General features: G+C 35.4%; 1 protein-coding gene across 2 annotated transcripts in view; it reads left to right on the top strand.

Annotated features, from left to right (window-relative positions):
- Positions 1 to 24283, top strand: part of LOC127934181 (granule associated Rac and RHOG effector protein 1) — a 33419-nt gene extending 9136 nt beyond the window's left edge. For both annotated transcript variants that reach the window (XM_052531393.1, XM_052531392.1), the window contains exons 2-14: positions 4590 to 5765; positions 10150 to 10362; positions 11760 to 11900; positions 12460 to 12555; positions 12787 to 12948; positions 13593 to 13751; positions 15428 to 15525; positions 15927 to 16052; positions 17117 to 18090; positions 19378 to 19543; positions 20599 to 20736; positions 20838 to 20916; positions 22078 to 24283. In XM_052531393.1, coding sequence (XP_052387353.1) covers positions 5262 to 5765; positions 10150 to 10362; positions 11760 to 11900; positions 12460 to 12555; positions 12787 to 12948; positions 13593 to 13751; positions 15428 to 15525; positions 15927 to 16052; positions 17117 to 18090; positions 19378 to 19543; positions 20599 to 20736; positions 20838 to 20916; positions 22078 to 22404 — 3183 coding nt within the window. In that variant the 5' untranslated portion in view covers positions 4590 to 5261 and the 3' untranslated portion in view covers positions 22405 to 24283. The remainder of the gene's footprint in view (positions 1 to 4589; positions 5766 to 10149; positions 10363 to 11759; positions 11901 to 12459; positions 12556 to 12786; positions 12949 to 13592; positions 13752 to 15427; positions 15526 to 15926; positions 16053 to 17116; positions 18091 to 19377; positions 19544 to 20598; positions 20737 to 20837; positions 20917 to 22077) is intronic.
- Positions 24284 to 25175: the final 892 nt, after the last annotated feature.

The raw sequence follows: 25175 nt of genomic DNA, 5'->3' as shown, positions 1-25175 counted from the left end.
TCCCACAGCCGCTCTGGAGTCAGTGCATAAATAGATCCACAGAACGAAATATTATATTGGTCCTTGAGGTGTGGAATGACAAGAAAGTGTAATGCATGTCCTTGTGCTGCTTCATCCTTTATAAAATGAAAAAAAAAGTATGCTATAAATATTTCATTACCATAAGTGAAGGTTGCCACGAATGTAATGCTTAAACAGAGAGGAATTTGTTGCATTAATATTACATTATTTTAGCGCTGTAAAACCCTCTTCAAGAAGTTGCATCTCATCCCCTTCAAACTAAAACTAAATAATTATGCTGGTTTAGTAGTTTTAGTTTAAAGGGAAGGATTCAGAGATGCAACTTCTTGGAGAAATACGGTTTTACAGTTCTGATATTTCATAATGTATCTCTTAATATGCAAAATCAGCAATTCCCAAACCTTTTTATTTTTCGATGTACCCCTTTGACCTAATGTCTTTATTCATATTTTAAGTTAATATGTAATTAATTTTCTGAAATCTGTTAAATCACGTGAAATGAAGGTAAACATATATATAAAAAATATTTTATTTAGATTTTTATTATTAATATTTTTTATATAAATGTTTTTTATTGAAATATTATACAAAATATATAATATGTTAAATATATATAATATTAAAAAAGAAAAAAAAATATATTTAATATTATATATATATATATATATATATATATATATATATATATATATATATATATATATATATATATATAATATTTCAATACAAAAAATAATTTAATATTTTTTATATACATTTTTTATTGACATTTTATATATATTTATTTATTTATGTATTTATTTATTTATTTATTTTAATCTTAAATTATTAGCTTTTTTTACCCCAATTTGGACAACCAATAAAAATCTCTCTTTGAATTCGCAGAATTAATCCGAAATAATATATATATTTTTATATATATATATATATATATATATATATATATATATATATATATATATATATATATATATATATATAAGCAAAAGTAGGCAGTGGTTAAATAACTAGTTGATGGTCTTTAATCATCATCCTCAAAACTAGTTTTTGAAGAGTGAAGTTTTCCAGCGATTTTATTAAACGTGTTTTTGCTCGGGTCGACAAACAAACCAAAACCTGTCTGGTAAACATTAGAGGAATTCATCTGAACGTGTTTGTCGGTTTCTCCAGTTTCTCAATATATCCGAGTCTTGCCTCTCGAAGCAGGTGTGTTATGTCTGAACGATTAAAAGACGTCCTGATCTTCCCCTGACGAAAGCCGTCCTCTCGGTCTGTGTCTTTGCCCTGATAATGAGCCACCTTTCTGTGCGGAGGGGAACATTCCTGGCTTCATTAGTAACAGATGTGAAGGCCGTTTTCGGAGTGTGTCCTGCGAGAAGAAAGCAGCGCTGAAGTGTGGTTTGGTGTTTTATCCTTCATGTATGACGATAGTTGTTTTTGTGTGATCGGCCGCCAGCCCTGAATACAACACAGCAGACGTTAGCTTTAATATAGCAGGACCCTGTGTAGTCAGAAGATATCTTTTTACCTGGAGTGTGAGATTACCATGCCCTTTCACTAATATGGGGGCGATAAAAAGAAGGCTGCATTTGTTTGATCAAAAATGATTAGTTTAAAATCTTTTCTATGGGAATATCTGTTAACATGTCATTTATTTCTGTGATGCACAGCTGTATTTTCAGCATCATTCCTCAATCATTTCTGGGTGATTGTTTGTTGGTGGCTCATCTGTAGAGCGATACTAGTATTGTGCTTTTGTCGGTACAATAAGAAGCTGCACTTACAGAGGAAGTTCTGCTCTTTATTTAGCACGAGACCTTCAGCACAGATGATCCATCATCACAAGACTTCCTTCTCATCTTCGAACAGAGTGTCTGAAGGGTGCCAAGTGTGCCACCCTTTTTCCACGGTTGTGTTATTGAGCAGTGAAAACACACTCTAATCCGCAGGGTTTACTGACAGGAACTGCTCTCGCCCATTCCCCGGCATACGCTCAAAGACTGGGCTTTTACAGGAGACAGACGACTGCTCTTCACGTTCTGAAGGACTCTGTCTCTGTCCTCTACAGCTGAGTGTTTGTCTGTGTTTGGCGCCGTTGTGCACGTGAGCATGTGTTTTCCTAGATAACTGTTTGTTGTTTGTCAAAGGAAGTGAGATTTTGAGGTCACTGGAACACGGCAGATAAACAGAAGGGACTTCTGGAATGATTCTATTCTAGTTCAGATAGCATTAAATCAGCAGCACAAGAACACTGGAAAGAGAAACACTGCGGGCGTGTAAACTCCAGCAAAGGCCTCCTGAAATTTATATTATTATTATTATTATTATTATAACACAGTGTATTAAAACACTTATTTTGATTATAATTATTATTACTTATTTCATTTTATATTTATAAATATTTAAATAAAACAAAATTTGTATTTAATAATAATGATAATAATAGTGTATTAAAACACTTATTATAATTATTATTGTTTTATTATTATTACTTAAACATAAAATATAAATATAATAATAACTATACAGTGCATTAAAACACTTATTATAATTATTATTGCTTATTTTATATATATATATATATATATATATATATATATATATATATATATATATATATATATATATATATATATATATATATTAGGTCTTAAAGTGTCTTAAAACATTTAATATAATTATTGTTTTATTATTATTAATACTGTCTTGTACATATAAAATATAATAATAGTAATAATAATAATGACGATACAGTGCATTAAAACACTTATTATAATTACTTTATTATAATTATTATTTCTTATTTTATGTATGTATGTAAAATGTATAAAATATTATTTGTTTAATAATAATAATAATAATAGTAGTGTTTTAAAACCCTTTATAATTATGTATTTGTTATATCTATATATGAATAAAATAAAATATAATTGTATTTATTTTTAACAAAAACAAAAATAAGAATATATTTTTTCGTCCACATTTTTATACACTATACAAGTTCTATTGTTTAGCCCCTTATTTGACAAAAATCCAATGTTTTGTTGTAAATTATGTTTTCAGTTGATTTAAAAAGCTTGATTAAATTGTTAGTTTTTTTTTTTATTAATTTAATTGGATGCCATTTTGATGATAAATTTAATTACAAAAAAATCATAACTCAGAAGTATGAAAAAACACAAAATATTTTGTGGAAGAATAAAACTCAAAATTCCATGCATCTCTGCATTTAAAAATAATTTTTGCAGTTTAATTGTAGACAAATTATGTTTAGATTTATTCTAGAGGTCTAACAAACATGTGGAATGATTTCCTTCCCCATTAATGAAATGAAATGAATACTGTGGTAAATATTGATATTGAATGATTTTATTGTTATAATATCTCAATACCCTAGTTTTGGGGATGTAAAAAATGGTGCATTTTTAAAATCTTCTTGTCCTAGTGTTGTCTGAACAGCTAGTCAGTCCTAATTAAAGTCTTGTGGCACGTTTAACACAGAATATGTTTTAGTATTCAATAAAATACTACTGTCTTCTGAAGCGTGAAAGCTGTTAAAATAAGCTAAATAGTGTGGCATTATATTTTTCAGCTTATGCAAATGCAGCGGCACATTTTGCATAATGACAGAGCGAAACAACACATCTCTCATGGTTTTCCCCGTCCCTGTCCTGTTCTTCAGACACTGGGATGCTGTGCTTCTTCAGTGTTGTCCTGCAGTGTTCTGTCAGGTTTGAATAAAGAGTGTCAGACACTGTTTTTGTGACGTAAGGCCTATTGTTATTTGTTGTTTCAGTGTGTTCTGTAGGGCACTAAAGCATTTTACTAACTCATGCATCACATACAGCTCATAGTTAGCATTAAATACTACATTTAATCGCATAAACATGTTCCACTTGATATTAATACTTGTGCAAATTATGTGGAAACGTGGCTTTGTTATTTGGTTTTATTTTTATATTCTGTTTTGTGCTCTTTTTTTTTTATGTCTCCATTTAGCTCATTTTTTTTTTTTACAGTTTTAATTATTGTAGAACCTTTAGTTAAATTTATTATTTTATTTCAGATACTAGTTACCGAAGTCTGTTTTTAATAGTTTTATTTCCATTTGACATAAACGTTTCCTCGAGTCATGTGTCTTATTATAGTAATATTTATAGTGTTTATTAATAAATTGAATGAGCTTTTATTTTTGTATTTTTAGTATTTTTAATTTATAATTTTTTATTTGTTTTTTGTAATTTAAAAATGTCTCTTTATATCTTTATTCTTCAGTTTTAGTTATTTTACTGCATCAACATACACTTATTTTAATCTAATATTAATATTAAATTTTTCTGCTTTATTTAATACCAAAATCTATTTTTAATATATTTTTTGTTTACACTCGTTCTTTGCTGTTTCTTTATGCATAATTTTAATTCGCTGAGCTTGCATTTATATTACTGTGAAAATATTAAATTATTTCTAATTCTGAATCAAATCTCCAGGAGACGCTTGGAAACAAATGTCAAATCACATCCTCCCTGTGATATCTCTCTGACACTCTCTCTTTGTCTCTTTCGCAGGAAATGACTGCGAGGCCTTATAGATAGTTTGTGCTTTTGTTGCTGCGGCCCACGTTTGCAGAGACACCCCTATCTGGAAGCACATTTGTTTCCGTTGCGAGTATTAACTACCTCAGACACTGGAAACTGATCAAGGACTCGCTCGACCCCTGACCGGCTGTACGGCGCTCACAAACCTTCTGACCGACTGGATCCGTCAGGCGTCCCAAGGACACATCACCCATTTTTCCTCTCCTGAAAATCCTGTCTTTTGCTGAGAGATTTTTAAGATTTTTCTATTTTTATTAGAGGCGTACGGAAAGAGCTCGGAGAGAAGGGTTTTTTGGCTTCCGTTTGAAGGATTGATTATGCACTTTGGATTGAAGCTAGATCGAGAGGCACCCGTGAACCAATTCTAAGGGAAAATAACTTTGACTGGGATATTTATTAGTATTTTTTTTGCAAACGTTTTGATGTGAGCTGCGTTTGGAGTCGCAGCTGGGCTGCAAGATTTCCTCGAACCTTTCTTCGCAACACTCTCTCCATCTTTTTAGAGTGGGATACTGTCATGAATGCCCCTCTGATGGGATCTTTAAGCTGTCTATTTACTTGATTCAAGGAGACCCAGATTAAGCATCCAGAACTCATTCGAAGGTCGAGAAAACCGATACTCCCTGGGTGCATTGGATACTTATGTATTGTTGCAGTGCACAAGAAAGTAAAATGGACTACAAGCTGCGCTTTTTGCTTGGCGGGTCCAAGCACAAAGTGCAGCAACACCAGCACTTCCAGTTGCCCGAGCTCAGCCGGACCCTCAGCGCCCCGTTGGGCTCTTCTTGCTCCACCCCTTCTCCTATGGCGGCCATAGGCTCCTCCCCTTCTGGCTGCCATGCCCCGCCCCCCAGCACCACCACGGCTATCGCGGACATCCAGCAGGGCATCTCCAAATACCTGGATGCGCTGAATGCGTTCTGCCGTGCGAGCGCGTTCCTGACCGAGCTCTTTGGCAGCGTTTTCCGGGACTCGCGTTACTCCAAAGCAGCTATGCAACTGAAGGACGTGCAGGAACATGTCATGGAAATGACCAGCCGGCTCACCACAGCAATAAAGCCCGAGATCGGCAAAATGCTGATGGAGCTCAGCGCAGGCGCGGCTAACTTCAAAGACCAGAACGACTTCAGCCGGCAGGACGTGGAGGTGAGTCGAATGTATTCTTGCATGTTGATGTTTAGAAGTACTAGTGTTAGAGGCTAATGTCTTGTTTACAGGCTACTAGGTGTATAAAAGTCTTAAGTTTTTTTAGGAGCCAATCATATTGTAGCATGTGGATTCGTAAAGCTCTCACCATTTTTATTCGTAATCTAGATGCATCAGACAGTCATAGGGTTGCTTGATTAAATCGGGGTATGGCAAATCGGAAAAGCCAAACATAAATAAATGATAATAAGATAAATACATGTGCTGCATCATTCTGTTTTCAGTGTCTCTGTTTACATCAAATGCTGCTCCACACAAACTCCTCTTTGCATCTGCTTTGAGTTTGGGTAACTTTATAATATGCATTTACAAAAAGGTATTTAAAAAAACATCTTACCAGTCATTTATAAACTGGCTTTCATCAACAAACGAGAAGCTTTAAGATCTCCCTGTAGCTTTATTGGATATTTTATATTATGTGATATTTCATTGGAAAATCACATACTATTTATGTAAAATAATATAATAATTTGTGTAAGTATTGTGCATTTTTGTAATAAAAATGACAATGCTTATTAAATTTTTTACAATTATTACAATATTAATATTTCTTAATGTTGTTATAGTATAGGTTTGTTGAACTTAATTTGGTTTTAAATATTTTTATTATTATTATTATTATTATTATTATTATTATTATTATAATTTTATTATACATGTATTATTTCTATTATTATTATTCATAGTCATATCGGTGTATATAATAAAAAAAAATAATTGGGCCAAATTGTGCAGCCTTACAAAGCACAGCAAAACTGCAGATTTCATAAAATCACATTTTAAATCACAACCACAGTTTTTATCAAAAAACTCAATAATATTTTGATGTTTTCCCCATGCAAATTGATCGTGCACCTATTTAAAACTCTAGAATAGCCATAAATGATGCTTGCAAACTTAGCAACCGATCACATCAGAGCCTGTGAATTTTGGGAAGCTTTTGCCCTTTTAAACGTAATTCACATTTTTAAAAGAATAGCAATTAAGTGTTTCGCTCAAAGCACAATCGAGCTGTTGCTGTTCCTCCAGACACTGATGATGTTTCAGAGGCCTCCAGGTCTTTTAGAGAGGAATTCCTCTCTTCTGAGATATTTTCGGAAACCAGATGCTCTCTCTCTATCTATCGTTCTCCAAGTGAACATATTTTCTAGCTCGTGTGGTCAGTTTGCGTGTCTCTACTCGAGGGACACATATAAGCTGCAACGATGCCTTTATGAGCGAGGCCTACTGGCAACTGCTCTGGAAAGTTTCGGCTTGTCTTGCGAACAAGGCTTGTGGCTCGTACAGAACACAACCGGTGTTTCCGAGCATTTCAGCTGCCAGATATGCATGAAAATGTCTGTTTATATAAACACTTCTGACCTACTGAACTCGTGAACAGAACCAGAGCAAGTATTTCTTGAATGCATGCATATTAGCGCTCTCTGTAAACACAGCACAGACTTTACTGTGTCTATTCAGCGTCTTGTGTTTGCTAATGAGCGTTTGTGTTTGCGAGTGGCCCTTCCTGCCTGGAGGGAATCTGATTCTTCTGTTTACATTGGGCTGGCAGGGCGACAGCAGGGTATTCCCATCCCAGGGGTGTTAGCTGACACCACCATTGTCTCAATGAAGCGCCGCCACAGAAATACACCCATCAGCAAATCGGCTGCGCCCCTCAATAGAAATACAGACCCTAGATCGGATTTCCAAACCATGTGATGTGATTTGTTTGCATGGTGACTGAGTTGAATGAGCCGATCCTGGGAGGTTTTATATGGATGCATCTATTTTTAAACTACAGTTCAAGCCTCGTCTAAATCTGGACTGGACAATTAGTTTAGATGGTTTAGTTCTTATTTAGTTTAGTTTGTTCACCCAGATTTATTCTGCATGGTTTTTTAAAGGAATGCATTGAATTTACTTTACCGTTAAGGATGCGATGTGAATCAAATTACCAAAAAAAAAAAAAAAATTATTTTCCGTCTTACATTATACAATACAATACAATAAATACATTATTTTTAGACGCTTTATTTTCTCTTTTTTTTCACACCGTTCTTTTCTTATTTCAATATTGTCATCACAATACTACTACTACTAATTAATCATTATTATTAATGATGATGAAAACAATACAAAATATTATCATATTAGTATTGTATTATTATTACCATTATTAATATTTAGTCATTATAATAAATAATAATATTAATAATGATGATACTACTAATAGTAAAATGTTTTGTCACTTTAGTTGATATTTTACATTTGAACTGTTCTTTCTCTATTTTAATATTGTTTTAATAATAATAATTAGAAATATTATATTTTATATTAATATGTATATTAATTTTAATGCAGTTTTAAATTACATTATACAGCAATATAGCACTATTCAGAATTTCCTTGCTTTTTACAGTATTTTGTTTTAAAAGCCTCAATCCTTTATGTAATTGCATTTCATTTTATTTATGCATTTTTTTTATAGTTATGGACCCTTAGAAGTTTCACTTGTCCAAATCTTTCCTGTTCCATCGCCAACAAGTAGACGAGCACAGAAACCTTTAAATGAACCTTTAATAATGGAGTTAGTGGATTAATGCCTGTATTAGCGGTGTGTTCAGATCTGTCTTCAGCGAGCGTTTAATGCAGGTTCTTATATACGCTGTCGGCTCTCAGGTGTTTCTGTGTGAGGGGTGAAAGACTGAAACATGTCTGGATCTGACCTGATCTGTGTTTTTGATGATGTTAAGATTGCTTTAATGAAAACATGACATAAGGAAAGCTTAGAAACATGAAACATAAAGTACCAACTAAAATCAGTCAACCAGCTTAGGCTGGTTTTAGCGTTTTTATTTAATATTATTATTTTTTTAATTCAACATGGAAATGCAAAAACATTTCATGTGTCCCTTAACCAACCTCCACTGACTTCATTTAACCAAATAATACAAAACTCATGGTTTTTATTAGTGTTTTGTCATCTGTATTCACTTTACATTTTCTAAATGACAATTTGTTCGCAGCTGGGGGAAAAAAAAAGCACTCAGATCGCACAGTAAATTTGCGCACATTGAAAACTAACATCGCCACACCATTTTCAACACAAAAACTGGTAAATACTTTAGAAACTCTTAATATAAATTCCAACAATTCCAATTGATGTACATTTTTCCCCATTGTATTGTCACTGGTAGGAAAAGCGCATTTATTCCTCAAACACGATATAGGCTATCTACTATTGAAACTCATTTGGTAACACAAACAGTAGAAATGGCTTGTGAAATAACACACATTGTCTATATGACTCTTTCATGAAAGCAGAATATCATATGTTTTCATATCATCATCAGCGCTTGTTCTGCCATCAGGTTGCCAGATTGCACAAATTAAAACAAAAGTGTATCTATAAAGGCAAAAAGCTCTGTTTTGGGGCTTAAAGCTCTTAAAGCAACCAGAAGCATGAACGCTAGTGAAGACTTGTTAGCAATGCAAGATAACGCAAAAGCAAATGCAAATGCCAAATTAAAAACACGTTTCAGGATAAATAACGAGGCGGCCAATATTGTAACGATTATTTTCTAATTAATCGATAAAGGTGGATATCGTTATCGAGATTAAAATACGATTAATTGTGCAGCCCTAACATAAAGGTTAATTCTTTTTCCGTTCAGTATTGTTTTTGTATTTTTGTATTTTTTTTTACATTTAAAATTTTTTTGTGTGGGCTTTTTTGATCAAAGTAACATGCATTGATGAATCTCACTATAAGACCAGCAAAGAAAAATAATAAGAAATGAACAATGATACTATTTTTTTTTAATTATTATTATTATTATTATTATCAACTTTAGGGAACATCACACATTTTTTTTCTTTTAAGTCATATATATATATAACCAAAAGCTGCACATCAGGGGTTTACTGATTATATATATATAAAAAAAGAAATTTGATTACATATTTTTAATAGTTATTATTGTTTTATGGCTTCATTTAATACATTTGAATAAAATCTTAAAGCTAGAGGAAAAAAATCTAATTAAATTGTAAAATTCTTAATTTTTTATGACTTGAATTTATTAGACTTGCTTTTTGTTTCTTAATGTAAAGAGGCCATTAAAACGGAAAAAAAAAAAACATGCTTTAATTTGTGCAAAAATAAGACAGTTATTTACCAAAGCAATACAAACCGATACATAGTGATTATTATACACAAGTGCTATTACTGTAGACGTAAAAGCAAATCTAGATAAATAAAGCACATTTTTTTAGGGTGTGATTGAAAGTCAGTTTTGCTGATGTTTTGTGGTTCAAGGTTTGATGAAACTCTCTTCCTCAGGTGCTGGGCCGCTGCTTCCTGACGGTGATGCAGGTGCATTTCCAGTTCCTGTCTCAGGCGTTGCAGAAGGTCCAGCCGGTGGCACAGTCCTGTCTGGCCGAGGCGCTAGCACAGGCTCAGGAGAGGCACGGAAATGCCCAGACGCAGAGCACGAGCCCCGGGCCGCTGTCGGAGCTGGAGGAGGCCGTCCGCTCGTGGAAGGGAGCGTCAGAGGTACAGACACCAAATCAATGCATAACCAACCATTATTTGTGCAATTCACCTATTTATTGTCTTAGTAAAAAAAAAAAATCATTTCAGATAATAAACACGGACACATTTGAGTTAACCAGCCCTGACCATTTTAAAATGTATGAGTTATTTACATCACATTTTATTACATGTATACACTACTGGTCAAAAGTTTGGGATCAGAAGGATTTTTAATGTTTAGTTTTAAACATTAAATAAACAAGCCTTTATTTAAAATAGAAATCTTTTCTAACATGATACATTACTTTTTAAAATTTGGGGCCAGTACATTTTTATTCTTTCCAATTTTTTTGTTTTTATTCATCAAAGAATCCTGAAAAAAAATATCCAAGTTTCCACAAAAAATATTTGATAAATCAGTTATATTAGAATGATTTCTGAAGATCATGTGACACTTTATACTGGAGTTATGATGATGGAAATTCAGCTTTGCATTGCAGAGATAAATTATATTTTAAAGGATATTAAAATAAAAAACATTCGTTTATAAAGTAATAACATTTAGCTTTTTTGATCAAATAAATACAGCATGAAGAGCAGAAGAGACTTCTTTAAAAGAACATTACAAGTCTTACTGATCCCATACATGGGTCAAAGACGAAAAAGTGTTTAAGCATAAAAAAGAAGTTTAATACTACTTTAAACTTTTGAAGTTTTTCCCCCCAAAAAATGCTAAAAGTTTTCTTTTTTATTTAATTGCAATTTTGTTTTTGTTTTTCTGAGCAAAAAATAAATATCATACATTCTCCCCTGATTTACAGAAGACACCCAGTAAAATTTCATTCAGTTAACAATCTTGTCAGGCATATTTACAACAAAAATCTATTTATGACATATTAAAAGACTAATTACTTTCACCGCAAATACTAATGAGTTGTAATTTTACATTTTTAACATTTGCCACTATCCTAGGTTTTGCCCATTTGTCAGTAAGATTTTGTACTAATTTAAAACACAATAAAATTTAGTATGTTCCATTATTCTTTTAGAGATTTTAATATGTACACGTCAGGATAAGCATGTTGTTTGAATTTTTGCATAAATATTGTGTTACACTGAAAGACAATGTAACATTATTTCAACCAAATTTTGACATTTTATTCTCCAAAAACTTATTTGAAACCTTAAAAGTAGACATTTTACTTACATTTAATGTGTTTCTATGGACACAATCACTTTTGTACATTTATTTTGATGCGGACATCTTGACCCACATATATTTTTGTAGTAATAATAATTGAATATATTATGTACCTAAACTACTTAAAAATAAAGTGCATAAATAAGATTAGCAGCAGCAGTGTGACAGGAGACGCAGTGCTCTGTTTGTGAAGTGTGTGTGTGTGTGTGTGCTTCAGGTGACGGCGTGTCTCCGAGAGCGAGGGAGAGACAGCTGTCTGTCTGGGATTCAGGTGCAGCAGCTCTTCTGCTCCCAGAACACCTCCATCCCTGAACACCAGCTCAAAGAGCTCAACGCCAAGATCGACAACGCTCTGCAGGTGAGCGCTCAGGAACAACACTTTCTACCACAACATCCCAGTTACGTTCTAAAGTCATAAAGCGTTCATGTGGATCTCCTTCAAACACGGCAAGAGCCTTTGATTTCGTTTCAATCTAATCTTGCCATGTCCAGTCTCTTATCCTTTTCTGTTCTGACTGATGCATTGGAGTCAACAAGCCCTGAAAGTGTCATAATCATTTAAAAATAATATTGACTCCAATGCATCAGTCAGAACTGAAAAGGATATATATAAGTGGGGGGAAAAAAGTGTTATTACCTAATATTTAATGTGTATGACATGCTATATTTAAAAAAATATTTTAAACACTGTTTATATCAGCTGATATTATTTGAGTACATGTGATATTTTTGTTTTAAAGAATTTGTTGATCACCTGCAGGACTTTATAAGTAAAACATTACATATATACTTTATACACTAATGTAATAAAATAAAAAAAGTGTATCAAAATTCTGTTTTATAACGAAGCTTATTTTGAGCCAGTAAAATGACCCTACTGATATTAACAAGGCTGTGTGTGTGTGTGTGTGTTGCAGGCGTATAAAGCAGCGTTAGACTCTTTGGGTCACAGTGAATACGCGCTGAAGGCCGGATTTCACCTTAATCCCAAATCCGTGGAAGCAGCTTTGCAGGTATGTTTGTCGTGTGTGAGATTAGAGTTTAGTGCAGATTAAAGATGCTTTCTGGAGGTTCATGTGTTCAGGAGTCGCACAGAAACAGACGTTTGACTGTCCACATCAAGTGTGTGATCCACTTTGCATCATATTCTGGATAGGAACTATTTGTTTAGACAGGAAGTGACCGTTTGAATGACTTGAAAAGCAACCAAACCTGTGTGGTTTCATGGTTCGTGTTTTTTGCAGGGCTGCTGCAGTGACGCCGAGGCGCAGCAGGCCGGACGCTTTCACACCACGTCTCAGCCCATCCAGCGTGAATTACCCACAATCCCCGTCCAGATCGGCTCTCATCTCCTCCGAGGAGTTTCCTTCAACGAAAGCGCATCAGATAACCTCAAGCTTAAAATGGTACTAGGAACACACACTTCTGAACGATGACTAGAGATGGGATGAGATCCCAGCTGGAAATGTTTTCATTGAAAGCAAGCACAAAAATAAATAAGAGAGGATAATACTAGGTAAAACATGTAGATTCTAGCTCATATTTCACATCCAAAACAAGAGAATTAGTCTCTTACAAGACCATCTAGCAGTTTTTCATTATTTCCATGACAAGTAAGCATGTTTTCCCTTTAAATGCAATGCCCACTACTTAGTAAGATTTTGAGAAATTTATACAAATATTTTGCATGGATGCATTAAATTGATCAGAAGTCACAGTGAAGACATTTATAATGTAAAAAAAAAAATCAGTAAATTAAATGCTGTGCTTTCTATTAATCAAAGAATGATAATAATCAGAAATGTTTCTTAATCTTGAAATTAATTAAGCATTGCATAACAAGAATAAATTACATTTTACTATATACTCAAATACGAAACAGTTGTTTTAAATTGGAATAATATTTCACTTTTTTACTGTATTTTTGATCAGATAAATGCACTTTAAAAACATGTTTATTGATCTCATGGTAGTATTGCACAGTAAAACATTCATGCACATTACAGTAAAGAGAATCATCTAATTTGATCTGATGAAATCTCTTTCCCAGCATGCCGTGCTGCAGCTGATCAAGGATGCGGTGGATCAGAACGGTGTGGCCGTGCGGGACGATTCGCCGGTCACAGAGGTACTGAACCAGGTGTGTCCCTCCAGCTGGAGAGGGGCCTGTAAGACGGCCGTTCAGCTGCTGTTCGGACAGGCTGGACTGGTGAGTAACACACGCTTAAAGTCTGATACACATTAGAGCTTGTTTCAGACCGGAATGGGCCACTTATAAGACGTGTGTAAAACCATCAACCGCTTTTTTGTGCTGCATTTACATTTATACATTTATCCAAAGTGAAATACATTGCTTTAATGCCTTCAAACTAGTTTGCATGTGACCCTGGAGCACAAAAGTAGTCTTAGGAATAGCCAAAAATACATTGTATGGGTCAAAATTATAGATTTTTCTTTTATGCCAAAATTTAGTAGGATATTAAGTAAAGATCTCGTTCCATGAAGATATAAAGTAAATTTTTGATTAGTAATATGCATGGCCAAGAATTCATTTGGACAACTTTTAAAGGTGATTTTTTTTTTTTTTTTTTTTTTTTTATAATTTTATTTTATTTTTTTGCACCCTCAGATTCCAGATTTTCTAATTGTTGTATCTCGGACAGATATTGTCCGATCGTTTTGAAACATTGACTCTAAAGACTGGTTTTGTGGTCCAGGGACACATTTGATCTTTTTATCAGTGATGTTTAAAAGTGGGTGCATAAAAAATAGTTTTAATAGTAAATAGTAGAATGAACTTATGTAGCATCATATAATATTTGCTTGCTTCTAAATGTGTCTCAAAGAAAACTCTGAACTGTCCTTGACAGATTTGATTTCACAAACCTCACAGATGATCGCAGATTCAGTAGCTAGTCTGACAGCCTTGGGACCTTATGTTTTCATGATTTCAGTATTTTTATTAAATCTGAGTCCGTTTCAGGAATAGCAGATCTTCTTTTCTATTAAACTTTCTATCAACCAATATTAACTGATTTGCCCAATCCAGAACAGTGCTATTTTAGAATCATTGATTTTTATTTTAAATTTAAAGTTGTATTTTGGTTGTGTTTTTGTCCCTTGTATTTATTTATTTTTTAACTACTTTTTATTGTGTTTTTACTATGTACTTTCATATAAATTAATAATTTGATATAATGCACTCTTGTGTACCTACATGTTTTTACATATATTTTGGAGAATACATTTCTGTAATTACATCTGTAATTAATTTCTATAGTAGTAGATAAAGTGGTAAAAGACACTTTCAGTTAAACTGCATAAAAATAAACTTAACTGCTAAAATAAGCTAAAAAACATTTATTTAAATTCAAGTAACAATGTATATATCATTATTATAATTTATTTAGTAACCCTGATATTCCAGAATCATTTTATGAACTCACTGTCAGCAATGTTTACAAAAAAGAAAGAAAAGAAAAATCTGAACGCTGAGGTTTTGGAAAAAGCCTCCGGCTACAGGAAAATAATTTGTGAATAATAATCATAAAGTGGTTTCCATGAAGCTGCTTCTGTCCTTGTGTGGTTCGAGTGACTGTGACCTTTGGACGTGTGTGTGTTTTCACCGTCACTTGAGTCACATTGAGGATACACCTGTGCTATTAATGACAAAAGCCCATTTCCTGTTTGATAGGAAACGCCCTCTCAGTTTCAAACGCTTCTGCATGGCGTGGTTTTGTTTTCTCAGATGGAATTGGCTCTCTGACAGTGATGAAAATCTATTACTGCATTAGTTTGTCTGAGAAATGATTGATCTGCATGACCGTGTGTACAGTGCAGTTATTAAACCTGATGATGTGTGTGTGTGTGTGTGTATGTGAGCAGGTTGTGGTTGACACGGCTCAGATCGAGAATAAGGAAGCTTACGCTCCTCAGATCTCTCTCGAAGGATCTAAAGTTGTGATCCAGGTTCCTTCTACATGGTGAGTCCCCGTATACAGCAGTATTTATGGTAATTATAGTAGTTAACTCAATCTCGCTAGATCCTCATCCTCTCTGGCCACAGGTTACTAGAGTTCAAGATTTGCCATTTATTCAAAGTAGAGATGACTAATGCTGTGTGTGAATAAAATAAACCATTATACTCTTAATGAAAATATTAACCCCAGTGAATCGGAGTCAGTTTCAGGAAAACGTTTCTATTAAATATTAAACTGAAAGAAGTTGTATAAATGCTAGATTGTTGTGTGGAAACATTTTTTTATTTAATTAGTTTTATCTATTTTCTCTGCTCAAATGTTTATCATCACAACAGCCGTTCTTGGTGAAATCAAATCAGACAGTAAAATAAAATGGATAACTAGCTGTACTTTTTGTCTTGCAGGTGTCTGAAGGAGGATCCAGCGACGATGTCTCTGCTGCAGCGCAGTCTGGACCCTGAGAAGACCCTGGGCTTGGTGGACGTGCTTTACACGGCTGTGTTTGACCTCCAGCGCTGGAAGGAGCGCAAGTCAGTGTCAAAACGTCATTCCTCAGTACACTCAGTGAAAGGAGACCAGAACTAGACACTTTCTGTTAAATCTAGACTGTTAGTCATAGACTGGATTATTGTAGTTAGCTAAAAGTAAATACATAAATATTTTACTTGCAATAAAATAAACCTCAACTGAAATAAAACAAGGTTATATATATATATATATATATATATATATATATATATATATATATATATATATATATATATATATATATATATATATATATATATATATATATATATATATATAGTTTAGCAAGATGCAAAGTCAACCTTTCACATTTGCCTTTAATTTAACTTGATATTCTCTAATAAGTCAAATGAAAAGTGAAAAAACAAAACAAAAAAAAAACTAAATAGACATAAAAATAGAAACAAAAAATAATACAAAAAAGTAAATATTTTCTGAAAGACATTTCTTATATACAGGTATATACTTGTAATTTATTATTATTATTAATCTTTTTTCCCCCCACAAAATCCTTGTAAAATTGAATCTAGAAAACACAGTTTGTATTAATTTAATACGCAGTCACACACACACACAAGCATATATGTAAACAAATATAAATTATAAAAATTAAACAAAATAATTAAAACTTTACGTAAAATTTAAATGTAAAATACAAAAAAAAAAATTATTTAGGGGTGTCCCTGACTAAGGATTTTCATAGTCGAATCAGAATTTTCAAATCTTGCTGATATTCAACTGATAGTCGCATCATATGTTTGGGGGCGGGGCAAAATACATTGAGTCAAGTCAGACATTCGACAGACATAATTACTGATGTTAACACACACAGGGAAAATGTGTAACAAATGCCTCGCAGATATAACCGGCGTAAATATTGTTTTTATGTTTTGATTAAAAGATGGTTAACCCTAAACATCAGTGAAACCCTAACGATTCACAATTTTTACAACAGTGCTCTCATTATAAAGTGAGCCTATATGACGGTAGTTATATTAATGTTCTGCAGTTCTGTTTTGAGCTGCGCGCCTCTCTGTAATTGCTGGCTGGTGTTTCTGTGTTTCAGGGAACAGACTTTGCCCACCATTCAGATCCAGCTACAACGAGACACGACTGATTACGGCGGCCCTGTCGATCTCCCTCCGGGGAACAGCACCAAATCCTCCGGCGGCCTCCCCAAAACCATCTCCAAACTCACCTCACGCTTCACCAAGAAAGCCTCGTCTAATTCCAGCGCAGGCGGCAGCTACTCCATCCCGAGCACCCCGTCACGGAGCAGCGGCAGCTCAGACGACCGATCCAGCCGCCCGCACAGCCTCCTGCAGATGAGCAGCATGCCCTGCACACCTGACCCCAGCCACGCGCAGATCGCCAACGGAGCGTCCGCAGACGAGCAGGGCATGAACCTGCCCACCGACCAGGAGATGCAAGACGTCATCGACTTCCTGTCGGGGTTCAACATGGGGAAATCCCAGCAGGCGTCTCCGCTGGTGAAGAGGAGGAACTCGGTGGCGTCTTCGAATGCGGCCGACTTGAAGCCGCCCAGCGGAGCGGCTCCGCCCCCCTCACAGTCTCAAGTGTCTCAAATGTTGGCACAAACCTTGCAGCAACAATCGCAGCAACAGCAGCTTCCTTCACCGCCTAAACAGCAGCAAACGCAGCCGACCTCGCAGACTCTGCCGTTCTACCAGCATCTCTTGCAGCCGATCGGTCAGCCTCAGCAAACATCACCCGTTTCCCCACAGCTCTCTTCCCAGCAGCCTCCGCAGCCAAGAGTCCCCAGCAAGTGGCCCCAGGGTCCTTTAGGAGGCCTGTCGCCCATCGGGCCCTTGACGCAGTGGCCCACCCCGGGCCTGCCTGACCTCAGCTCTGACCTCTACAGTCTGGGGCTGGTCGGTACGTACATGGACAGCATGATGTCTGAGATGCTCGGCCACAAGCCCCCGCAGGGACCCCGGAACAACACCTGGCCCAACCGAGACCAGAGTGACCAGAGTCTGTTCGGGGTGTTGGGAGACTCCATGCCCTTTGACCCTGCAGGTGAGCAGAGAGTGGTCAGCTCAGAAGGGTTCATCGTTGGTTTTGTAGTGGTAGAGGATCAGAGCAAAACTCTGATGCATGAAAGAGAATGAAAGTTTGGATTATTTTACTTTAAGCCATTACAGTGTGTGTGTGTGTGTGTGTGTGTGTATATATATATATATATATATATATATATATATATATATATATATATATATATATATATATATATATATATATATATATATATATATATATATATATATATATATTAGTTATTTATGATAAAAGCTTAATAGAATTATTAATAATATATAAAAACTAATATGACAAAAGTACAATGAAAAATGAAAATGATAAAAAAATATAAAATTATATATTTTTTTCAGAAACAGATAAAGACTTGTTCAAATGTGTGACAGTCCCAGGTAAAAAGACACTTTATGTATATTTACATTATAAGAACGTGTGTGTGTATGTGATTGTGTCTTTAGCTTGAACTGTCACACTTTTTTTAATGTATATTTTTATTATCTTTTTTTTTCTTTTTGTCTTAGTTTTTTTTATATATATATTTTTATACTTTATTTTAATTTGATTTTTTTTTTCAGTTTTAGTCATTTTTGTACATCATTTATTTCTGTTAGTTCCCAAGGCAGCATTTATAACTTTTGTTTCATCTAATATTTATATTTTATTTCAGGTTTATTCCAACTATAAATTTTTATTAGTTTTAGTTAACAGTAAGAACTCAAGATTCTGGACAACTCTCAAATTTTTTTTTAATGTTTACATCGACCATATCATCATTCAATAGTATTTTTAATGTTTTTTGTTTTATTTTTTTGTTTTTAAGCTTATATTGCCCACTAGCCCTTGTTTCACTGAGGATCTAAAAGAATGTATCAAATTGATAGTGTAATTTTTATGTAATGCATTTAGTTCGATTCCCACACATGCATGCAATATAAGGGGTTGGCACATCACAGCACAATTGTATTAATTATTCAAAAGTGTTTTCTCATTAATGCATAGTTGAATGTGCCAATATCTGTATACTGTATGTGTATGTATGTAATGGTTATTGTGGTGCAGCAGGTCAGTTTAGTGCAATACTGGTCTGCATACGTGTGTGTGTGTTTAATTGGACTCTATTATGTGTTTCTGCTGTGCTGAACAGTTTAAACAAAGAGCATCTCTCTCTCTCTCTCTCTCTCTCTCTCTCTCTCTCTCTCTCTCTCTCTCTCTCTCTCTCTCTCTCTCTCTCTCTCTCTCTCTCTCTCTCTCTCTGTCTCTCTCTGTCAGTGGGCTCGGATCCAGAGTTTGCACGTTATGTTGCCGGGGTCAATCAGGCCATGCAGCAGAAACGGCAGGCGCAGCATGTTCGCCGGCCCAGCAACACCCGCATTAACTGGCCACACCCAGACGAGCAGCACAGGGGCTGGACACACCCAGAGTACTACAGCGAGGGGTGAGACGCTCCAACCAATCACAGCACAGCATCTCATCAATGTTTCTTATCAATGTTAATTATTTCAGTTTCCATTTTCTTACATGGTAAAGTCCAGTAGATCTGCACTTGAAGTCAGACGTGCAACTTGGAAACTCCTACAGCTCTGATTTCTGATGCATTTAATTTTTAAGTACAAAATACAGTCAAAATACTGATATTTTCTGCACTACATGCTAAAATCCATTTATCGGGATCTTTTCTGTTGCACAACAAACACTAGCATTGACCAGCATCATTCATCTCCTGCAATTTGGATGCTAGGAAATGTGTTCATTGACAATCAAACACCTGCAAGTCAAATGTTAGTGTTGCAATTTTGCTTATGGAAAAGTCTAACTCTCCTCGTACTCTGCTGCTTTTGCAGTCACGCACTTCCGTTTTGGAATAGTTATGCTTTTGAACACCAAGGATGCCCTCAAAAAATCTGTATTAATTTGAAATAGTATACAAATTTAAGATCCAAGTTTAATTCAATTAAAATTCAGATTTGCTGCTCAATAAACATTTCTGATTATCAATGCTGATTCGTATTTTTGTGCCAAGACATTTATTATGCTACAAAAGATTACTGTTACATATGAATGCTGTTTTGAACGGTTTATCAAACAATCCTGTAAAATAAAATGCATCACAGTTTCCACAGAAATACTGTGCAGCACAACTGTGTTCAACATTGATGATAATCAGAAATGTTTCTTGAGCAGTAAATCATTATATTTTCATGATTTCTGAAGATCATGTGACACTGAAGACTGGAGGAATGATGCTGAAAATACAGCTGTGCATCAAAGGAATAAATTACACTTTAACAGATATTCATGTAAAACATGGCTGTTTTAAATTGTAATAATATTTCAACGTTTTTTACCATATTTTTGATTAAATAAATGCTGCCTTTGTGAACAGGACAGACATATAAAAAAAAGAAACAATAATTCCAAACTTTTGAACCATAGTGTAAATATTGCATTTAATAGTTCTATGTGTTGATATCGATGTTTGTTTCGGAGCAGGGAGGCGGTCAACAGCGGCTGGTCAGCCAATCAGGGGGATTCGGCCAGCTCGAGTGACGAGGCGTCCTCAGCCAATGGGGACAGTCTGTTCTCCATGTTCTCCGGGCCTGACCTGGTGGCGGCTGTTAAACAAAGACGGTAAGAGTTTAAATTGTTCATCAGACACTTCTATCCAAAACATTTTGTCAAGACGGTGTGTTTGAGATGAGTGTGTCCCTCATGTTGAGTGTGTTTTTTAGGAAACACAGCTGTGGCGAACAGGAAGTGTGCACTCTGCCCTCTCCTCCTCTCCACCACACCAGTGACGACAGTAACCAGGTACTAATGACTCAATAAACACACACACACACGTGTATATATATCATCACTATAAGAGGTGGAGTTATAGTGGATGTTTTCCTGTAACAAACTGTAACAAAAATGCTGTCAAATTAACTTGAGACAACAGTCTAGCATCTTTTAGAAAACATTCTGTATTGAGTTCGGTCATGGGTTTGAAAAATGTGCCTCACATTGGGAAAATGTTTCACTTAAGTTTATATTATGTTAACATGTAGAGTAATGGTATAATGTGTAGCATAATACAAAAATGAGATTAATACTGCCAATATTTGTGCAATAGATATAATTGAAACTTTGGACTTTTTTTTATTAGCCACTTGTTTAAAAAGTATTTTAAAAGACTTGAATAACATCAGACCACCATGAATAGACAATTATATTTATCAGAAACTAAAAACTTTGAAACTTAAGTGAAAACTTTTTAAATAGGTTAAAATGTTTTCATCATCTTGAGGATCAGCATTTGTCATTGATCTTTGTGCTATTATGTGTTTCTTGCACATTGGTATTGTTTTGCTTTGTATGAAGTTTCAAATTGTAGAGCATGGTGCTGACAGTGTAGGGTCACGGGTTTGATTCCCAGTGTGCTAGGTCATAGGTTTGATTCCCAAATGTTTGATTCCTAGGGCACAAGGTCATGGGTTTGAGTCCCGGTGTGCTAGGTCATGGGTTTGATTCCCAAATGTTCGATTCCTAGGACACAAGGTCATGGGTTTGATTCCCAGTGTGCTAAGTCATAGGTTTGATTCCCAGATGTTCGATTCCTAGGACACAAGGTCATGCGTTTGATTCCCAGATCATGGGTTCGATTCCCATATGTTGGATTTCTAGGACACAAGGTCATAGGTTCGATTCCCAGAACAAAAGGTCATGGGTTTGATTCCCAGGATGTAAGGTCATGAGTTCAATTCCCAATATGCAAGGTCAAGAATTTGATTCCTAGCACATGGATTCGATTTCCAGGATCTAAGGTAATGGGTATGATTCCCAATATACAAGGTCAAGGGTTTGATTATCAGGATGCAAGGTCATGGCTTTGATTCCCAGGACTTTCATTGCATTCAAGAATGTACCGCTTTGGATAAAATGCAAATATGTTTTGTAATTTAAATATGTTTTGTGTTCTTTGTGTTACAGGACAGCAAAACTAAAACCTGGCCTCCTAAGGCCCCCTGGCAGCACTCCTCACACACCAACACCATGCCCAATCCCAGCTCTTCCCTCTACCAGATGACCATCCCCTCTAGCCAATGGGGTGACTCCATGCAAATGCTGCAGTCTCCTGTGTGGTCAACAGCCAATGACTGCCCTCCATCCTCCGGGATGTCCCCTGGCTTCCCGTTCACACAACAACAACAGCAGCAACAGCAGCAGCAGGTTTCTCAGCACAAGATCCTGAGCAAAGGCTTTAAAACCTTTCCACTCAAACCCGAGCATCGACCCTCGTACCTGCACCAGTACTGAGCTGGACCTGTGCTGGGAGAGGTCACCAACCATTTTCATGTATTTTGAGTAATGCTCAGGATGTCAACCCAGTTGAGCTTTTAAATGCTTTGGGTGGGACACCACTGAGAAACTTTATAAAGAGTTTTCGGTTATGTTGGGGAAGCGGGAGGATGTTAATTATCGAAACACGGTGTCGTAGAAACCTTGATCTTCTGGTGTGCCGTGAACCTAAACTAGACTCCAACCTTGTAAACTAGAAGTGTTTTTATAGGGAAATTTGCATTTAACATAGTGGTCAATAACATTTTTGTACACTGATGCGTGTCAAACATCACCGAACAGAACGTTACTGCCTTCCACGCTGTCCAAACAATGCATGGTTCATGTTAACAGCAGCTAGTCGGACCATTTCACTGGCGGCCGCATCGGCACGACTGAAGCCTTCAGTCTCGCAGCGACGTTCGGCTCCGAGTTTACACGACTTTTTCAAGATGCATGGCCACTTTGCTCACTCACAGCGCACTATCGCAGCCACATTATGAAGATTCGGACGTCCCGGTCTGCTAACCGGACGTCCTACATAACGATACTGTGTTTAAATAGCTGTAACTGCCAAATGTCACGTGGGACGACGCGGACTGCAGCTCTCAGCTACTGTTCCATAGCTTGTAAATGACTAAAAAAAATAAAATAAAAATAACTATAATTTACTTTTTATGAAGAGGCTTTGAGCAGGCTCGGCAGAAAAATAATAATCATAGCAGAGGTGTAATTTGAAAGAAATACACTACTTTTTCAACATCTGAGAGAGAAAAAAATATATATAAAAATACAAGTAAAAAAGGATGTTAGTTGTAACTTTGTGCCATGTTGTTTTGAATAGCACTTGCAGATATTTTCTCTAACCAAAGTATTGTTTAGAGGGGGAAATGGTGCTTGAAATACAAAAGAAATGCCGTTTGGGAGCCGTAGTAGTGGTTCTATATAGAAAAAAGAGAAAAAAACGTTTTATTAAAAGCACAAACCCTTCTGTACGGTCAAACGCGTTCATTTTCCCATTGGCATTCTTCAGAACGACACTAACACTTCCCATAAAAATAACATGTATTCCTTTCAAATACGATATATTTCTTGTACAAATATTATTATATTAACAGTATTAATCTTATTTTTGTATTTTCTTACACATTATACCATTCTTCTATAAGTTAGCGTAATATAGGCGTATTATTAAGTAAAACCTTATTTTCCCAAGATGTGAAGCACATTTCTTTTCTTTCCTAGAGTTTAACTGTACCTTCTTTCTACAGAGGTTACCAAATACACCATTATAAACACTAATAAATGGTTATGGTTGGATAGGGGTGTGTTTTTTTTGGTCATTTTGAGCCCAGATTCCTGTTGGTTTCTGTGGTTTCGGGCTGCATCTGAAAAGCCCAGAATGTTAATTTTGTGACGTTTGCCGATGCCAATGTTGCCTGTATTTATGATATGACCATGTTTTCTGAAAATTAACATACTTACCATGTTTACAGAGAATCGTTTGCTGTATATAAATATATCTTTTTATAGTTCTGTGCTTTGCACAATCAAAATGTAGGTTCGTTGCTTCGTCCGTGTTTTTCTCCCAAACGGTTTAGGCATTTTTTTTTTATTAAACATCTTCGATGACCTCGGACTGTAATGCTCAACATTTCTCAGCTGTGTCAACATGGTTTACTAGTGGCTTCAAAAAAACGTTTAAAGAGTTAAAAAAATTAAAAAGAAAGAAATGACATTGCCCTGACGGAAGACATGAGGGGCGACTGCTTGGCTTATGTTGCTTATTGTTCACTAGAGCTGGCAACTGATTATTTCCAAGTGTACCAGCAATGCAAAAAATAAATATATAACATAACATCTGCTTTCATGTCGTCTTTGATTCCTTTTGCATACCTTTTTAGTATTCACATTTTCTCCACATTCGCATGACTGTAATGTGTTTGGGTTAACCAAACAGTGTAAATACAATATAAAGACATACAGATACTTCTCGAAAAAATAGAATGTTGTGAAAGCGTTTATTTATTTCAATAATTTAACTCAAATTGTGAAACTTGTATTAAATTCAGTGCACACAGACTGAAGTTCTTTTATGGTTTTTGTGGTTCTTTTAGTTGTGATGATTTTGGCTCACATTTAACAAAAACCCACCAATTCATTATCTCAACAAATTAGAATATGGTGAGACGCCAATCATCTAAACAACTCAAAACATCTGCAAAGGTTTCCTGAGCCTTTAAGATGGTCTTCTCAGTTTGGTTCACTGGGGTAAACAATCATGGGGAAGACTGCTGATCTAACAGTTGTCCAGAAGACAATCATTTACACCCTTCACAAGGAGGGTAAGCCACAAACATTCATTGCCAAAGCAAGCTGGCTGTTCACAGAGTGCTGTATCCAAGCATGTTAACAGAAGGTTGAGTGGAAGGAAAATGTTTGGAAGAAAACCAACTGAGAGAACCGCAGCCTTATGAGGATTGTCAAGCAAAATCGATTCAAGAATTTGAGTGAACTTCACAAAGAATGGACTAAGGCTGGGGTCAAGGCATCAAGAGCCACCACACAGAGACGTGTCAAGAAATTTGGAATTTTGTATTCCTCTTGTTAAGAGACGTCTTACCTGAGCTAAGGAGAAGAAGAAATGGACTGTTGCCCAGTGGTCCAAAGTCGTCCTCTTCAGATGAGAGCAAGTTTTGTATTTCATTTGGAAACCAAAGTCCTAGAGTCTGGAGGAAGGGTGGAGAAGC

The sequence above is a fragment of the Carassius gibelio genome, chromosome A18 (assembly GCF_023724105.1).
Source record: "Carassius gibelio isolate Cgi1373 ecotype wild population from Czech Republic chromosome A18, carGib1.2-hapl.c, whole genome shotgun sequence".
NCBI classification, from domain to species: domain Eukaryota; kingdom Metazoa; phylum Chordata; class Actinopteri; order Cypriniformes; family Cyprinidae; genus Carassius; species Carassius gibelio.
Note: the sequence above shows the minus strand (reverse complement) of the source record. Positions and strands in the feature narration are given on the sequence as shown.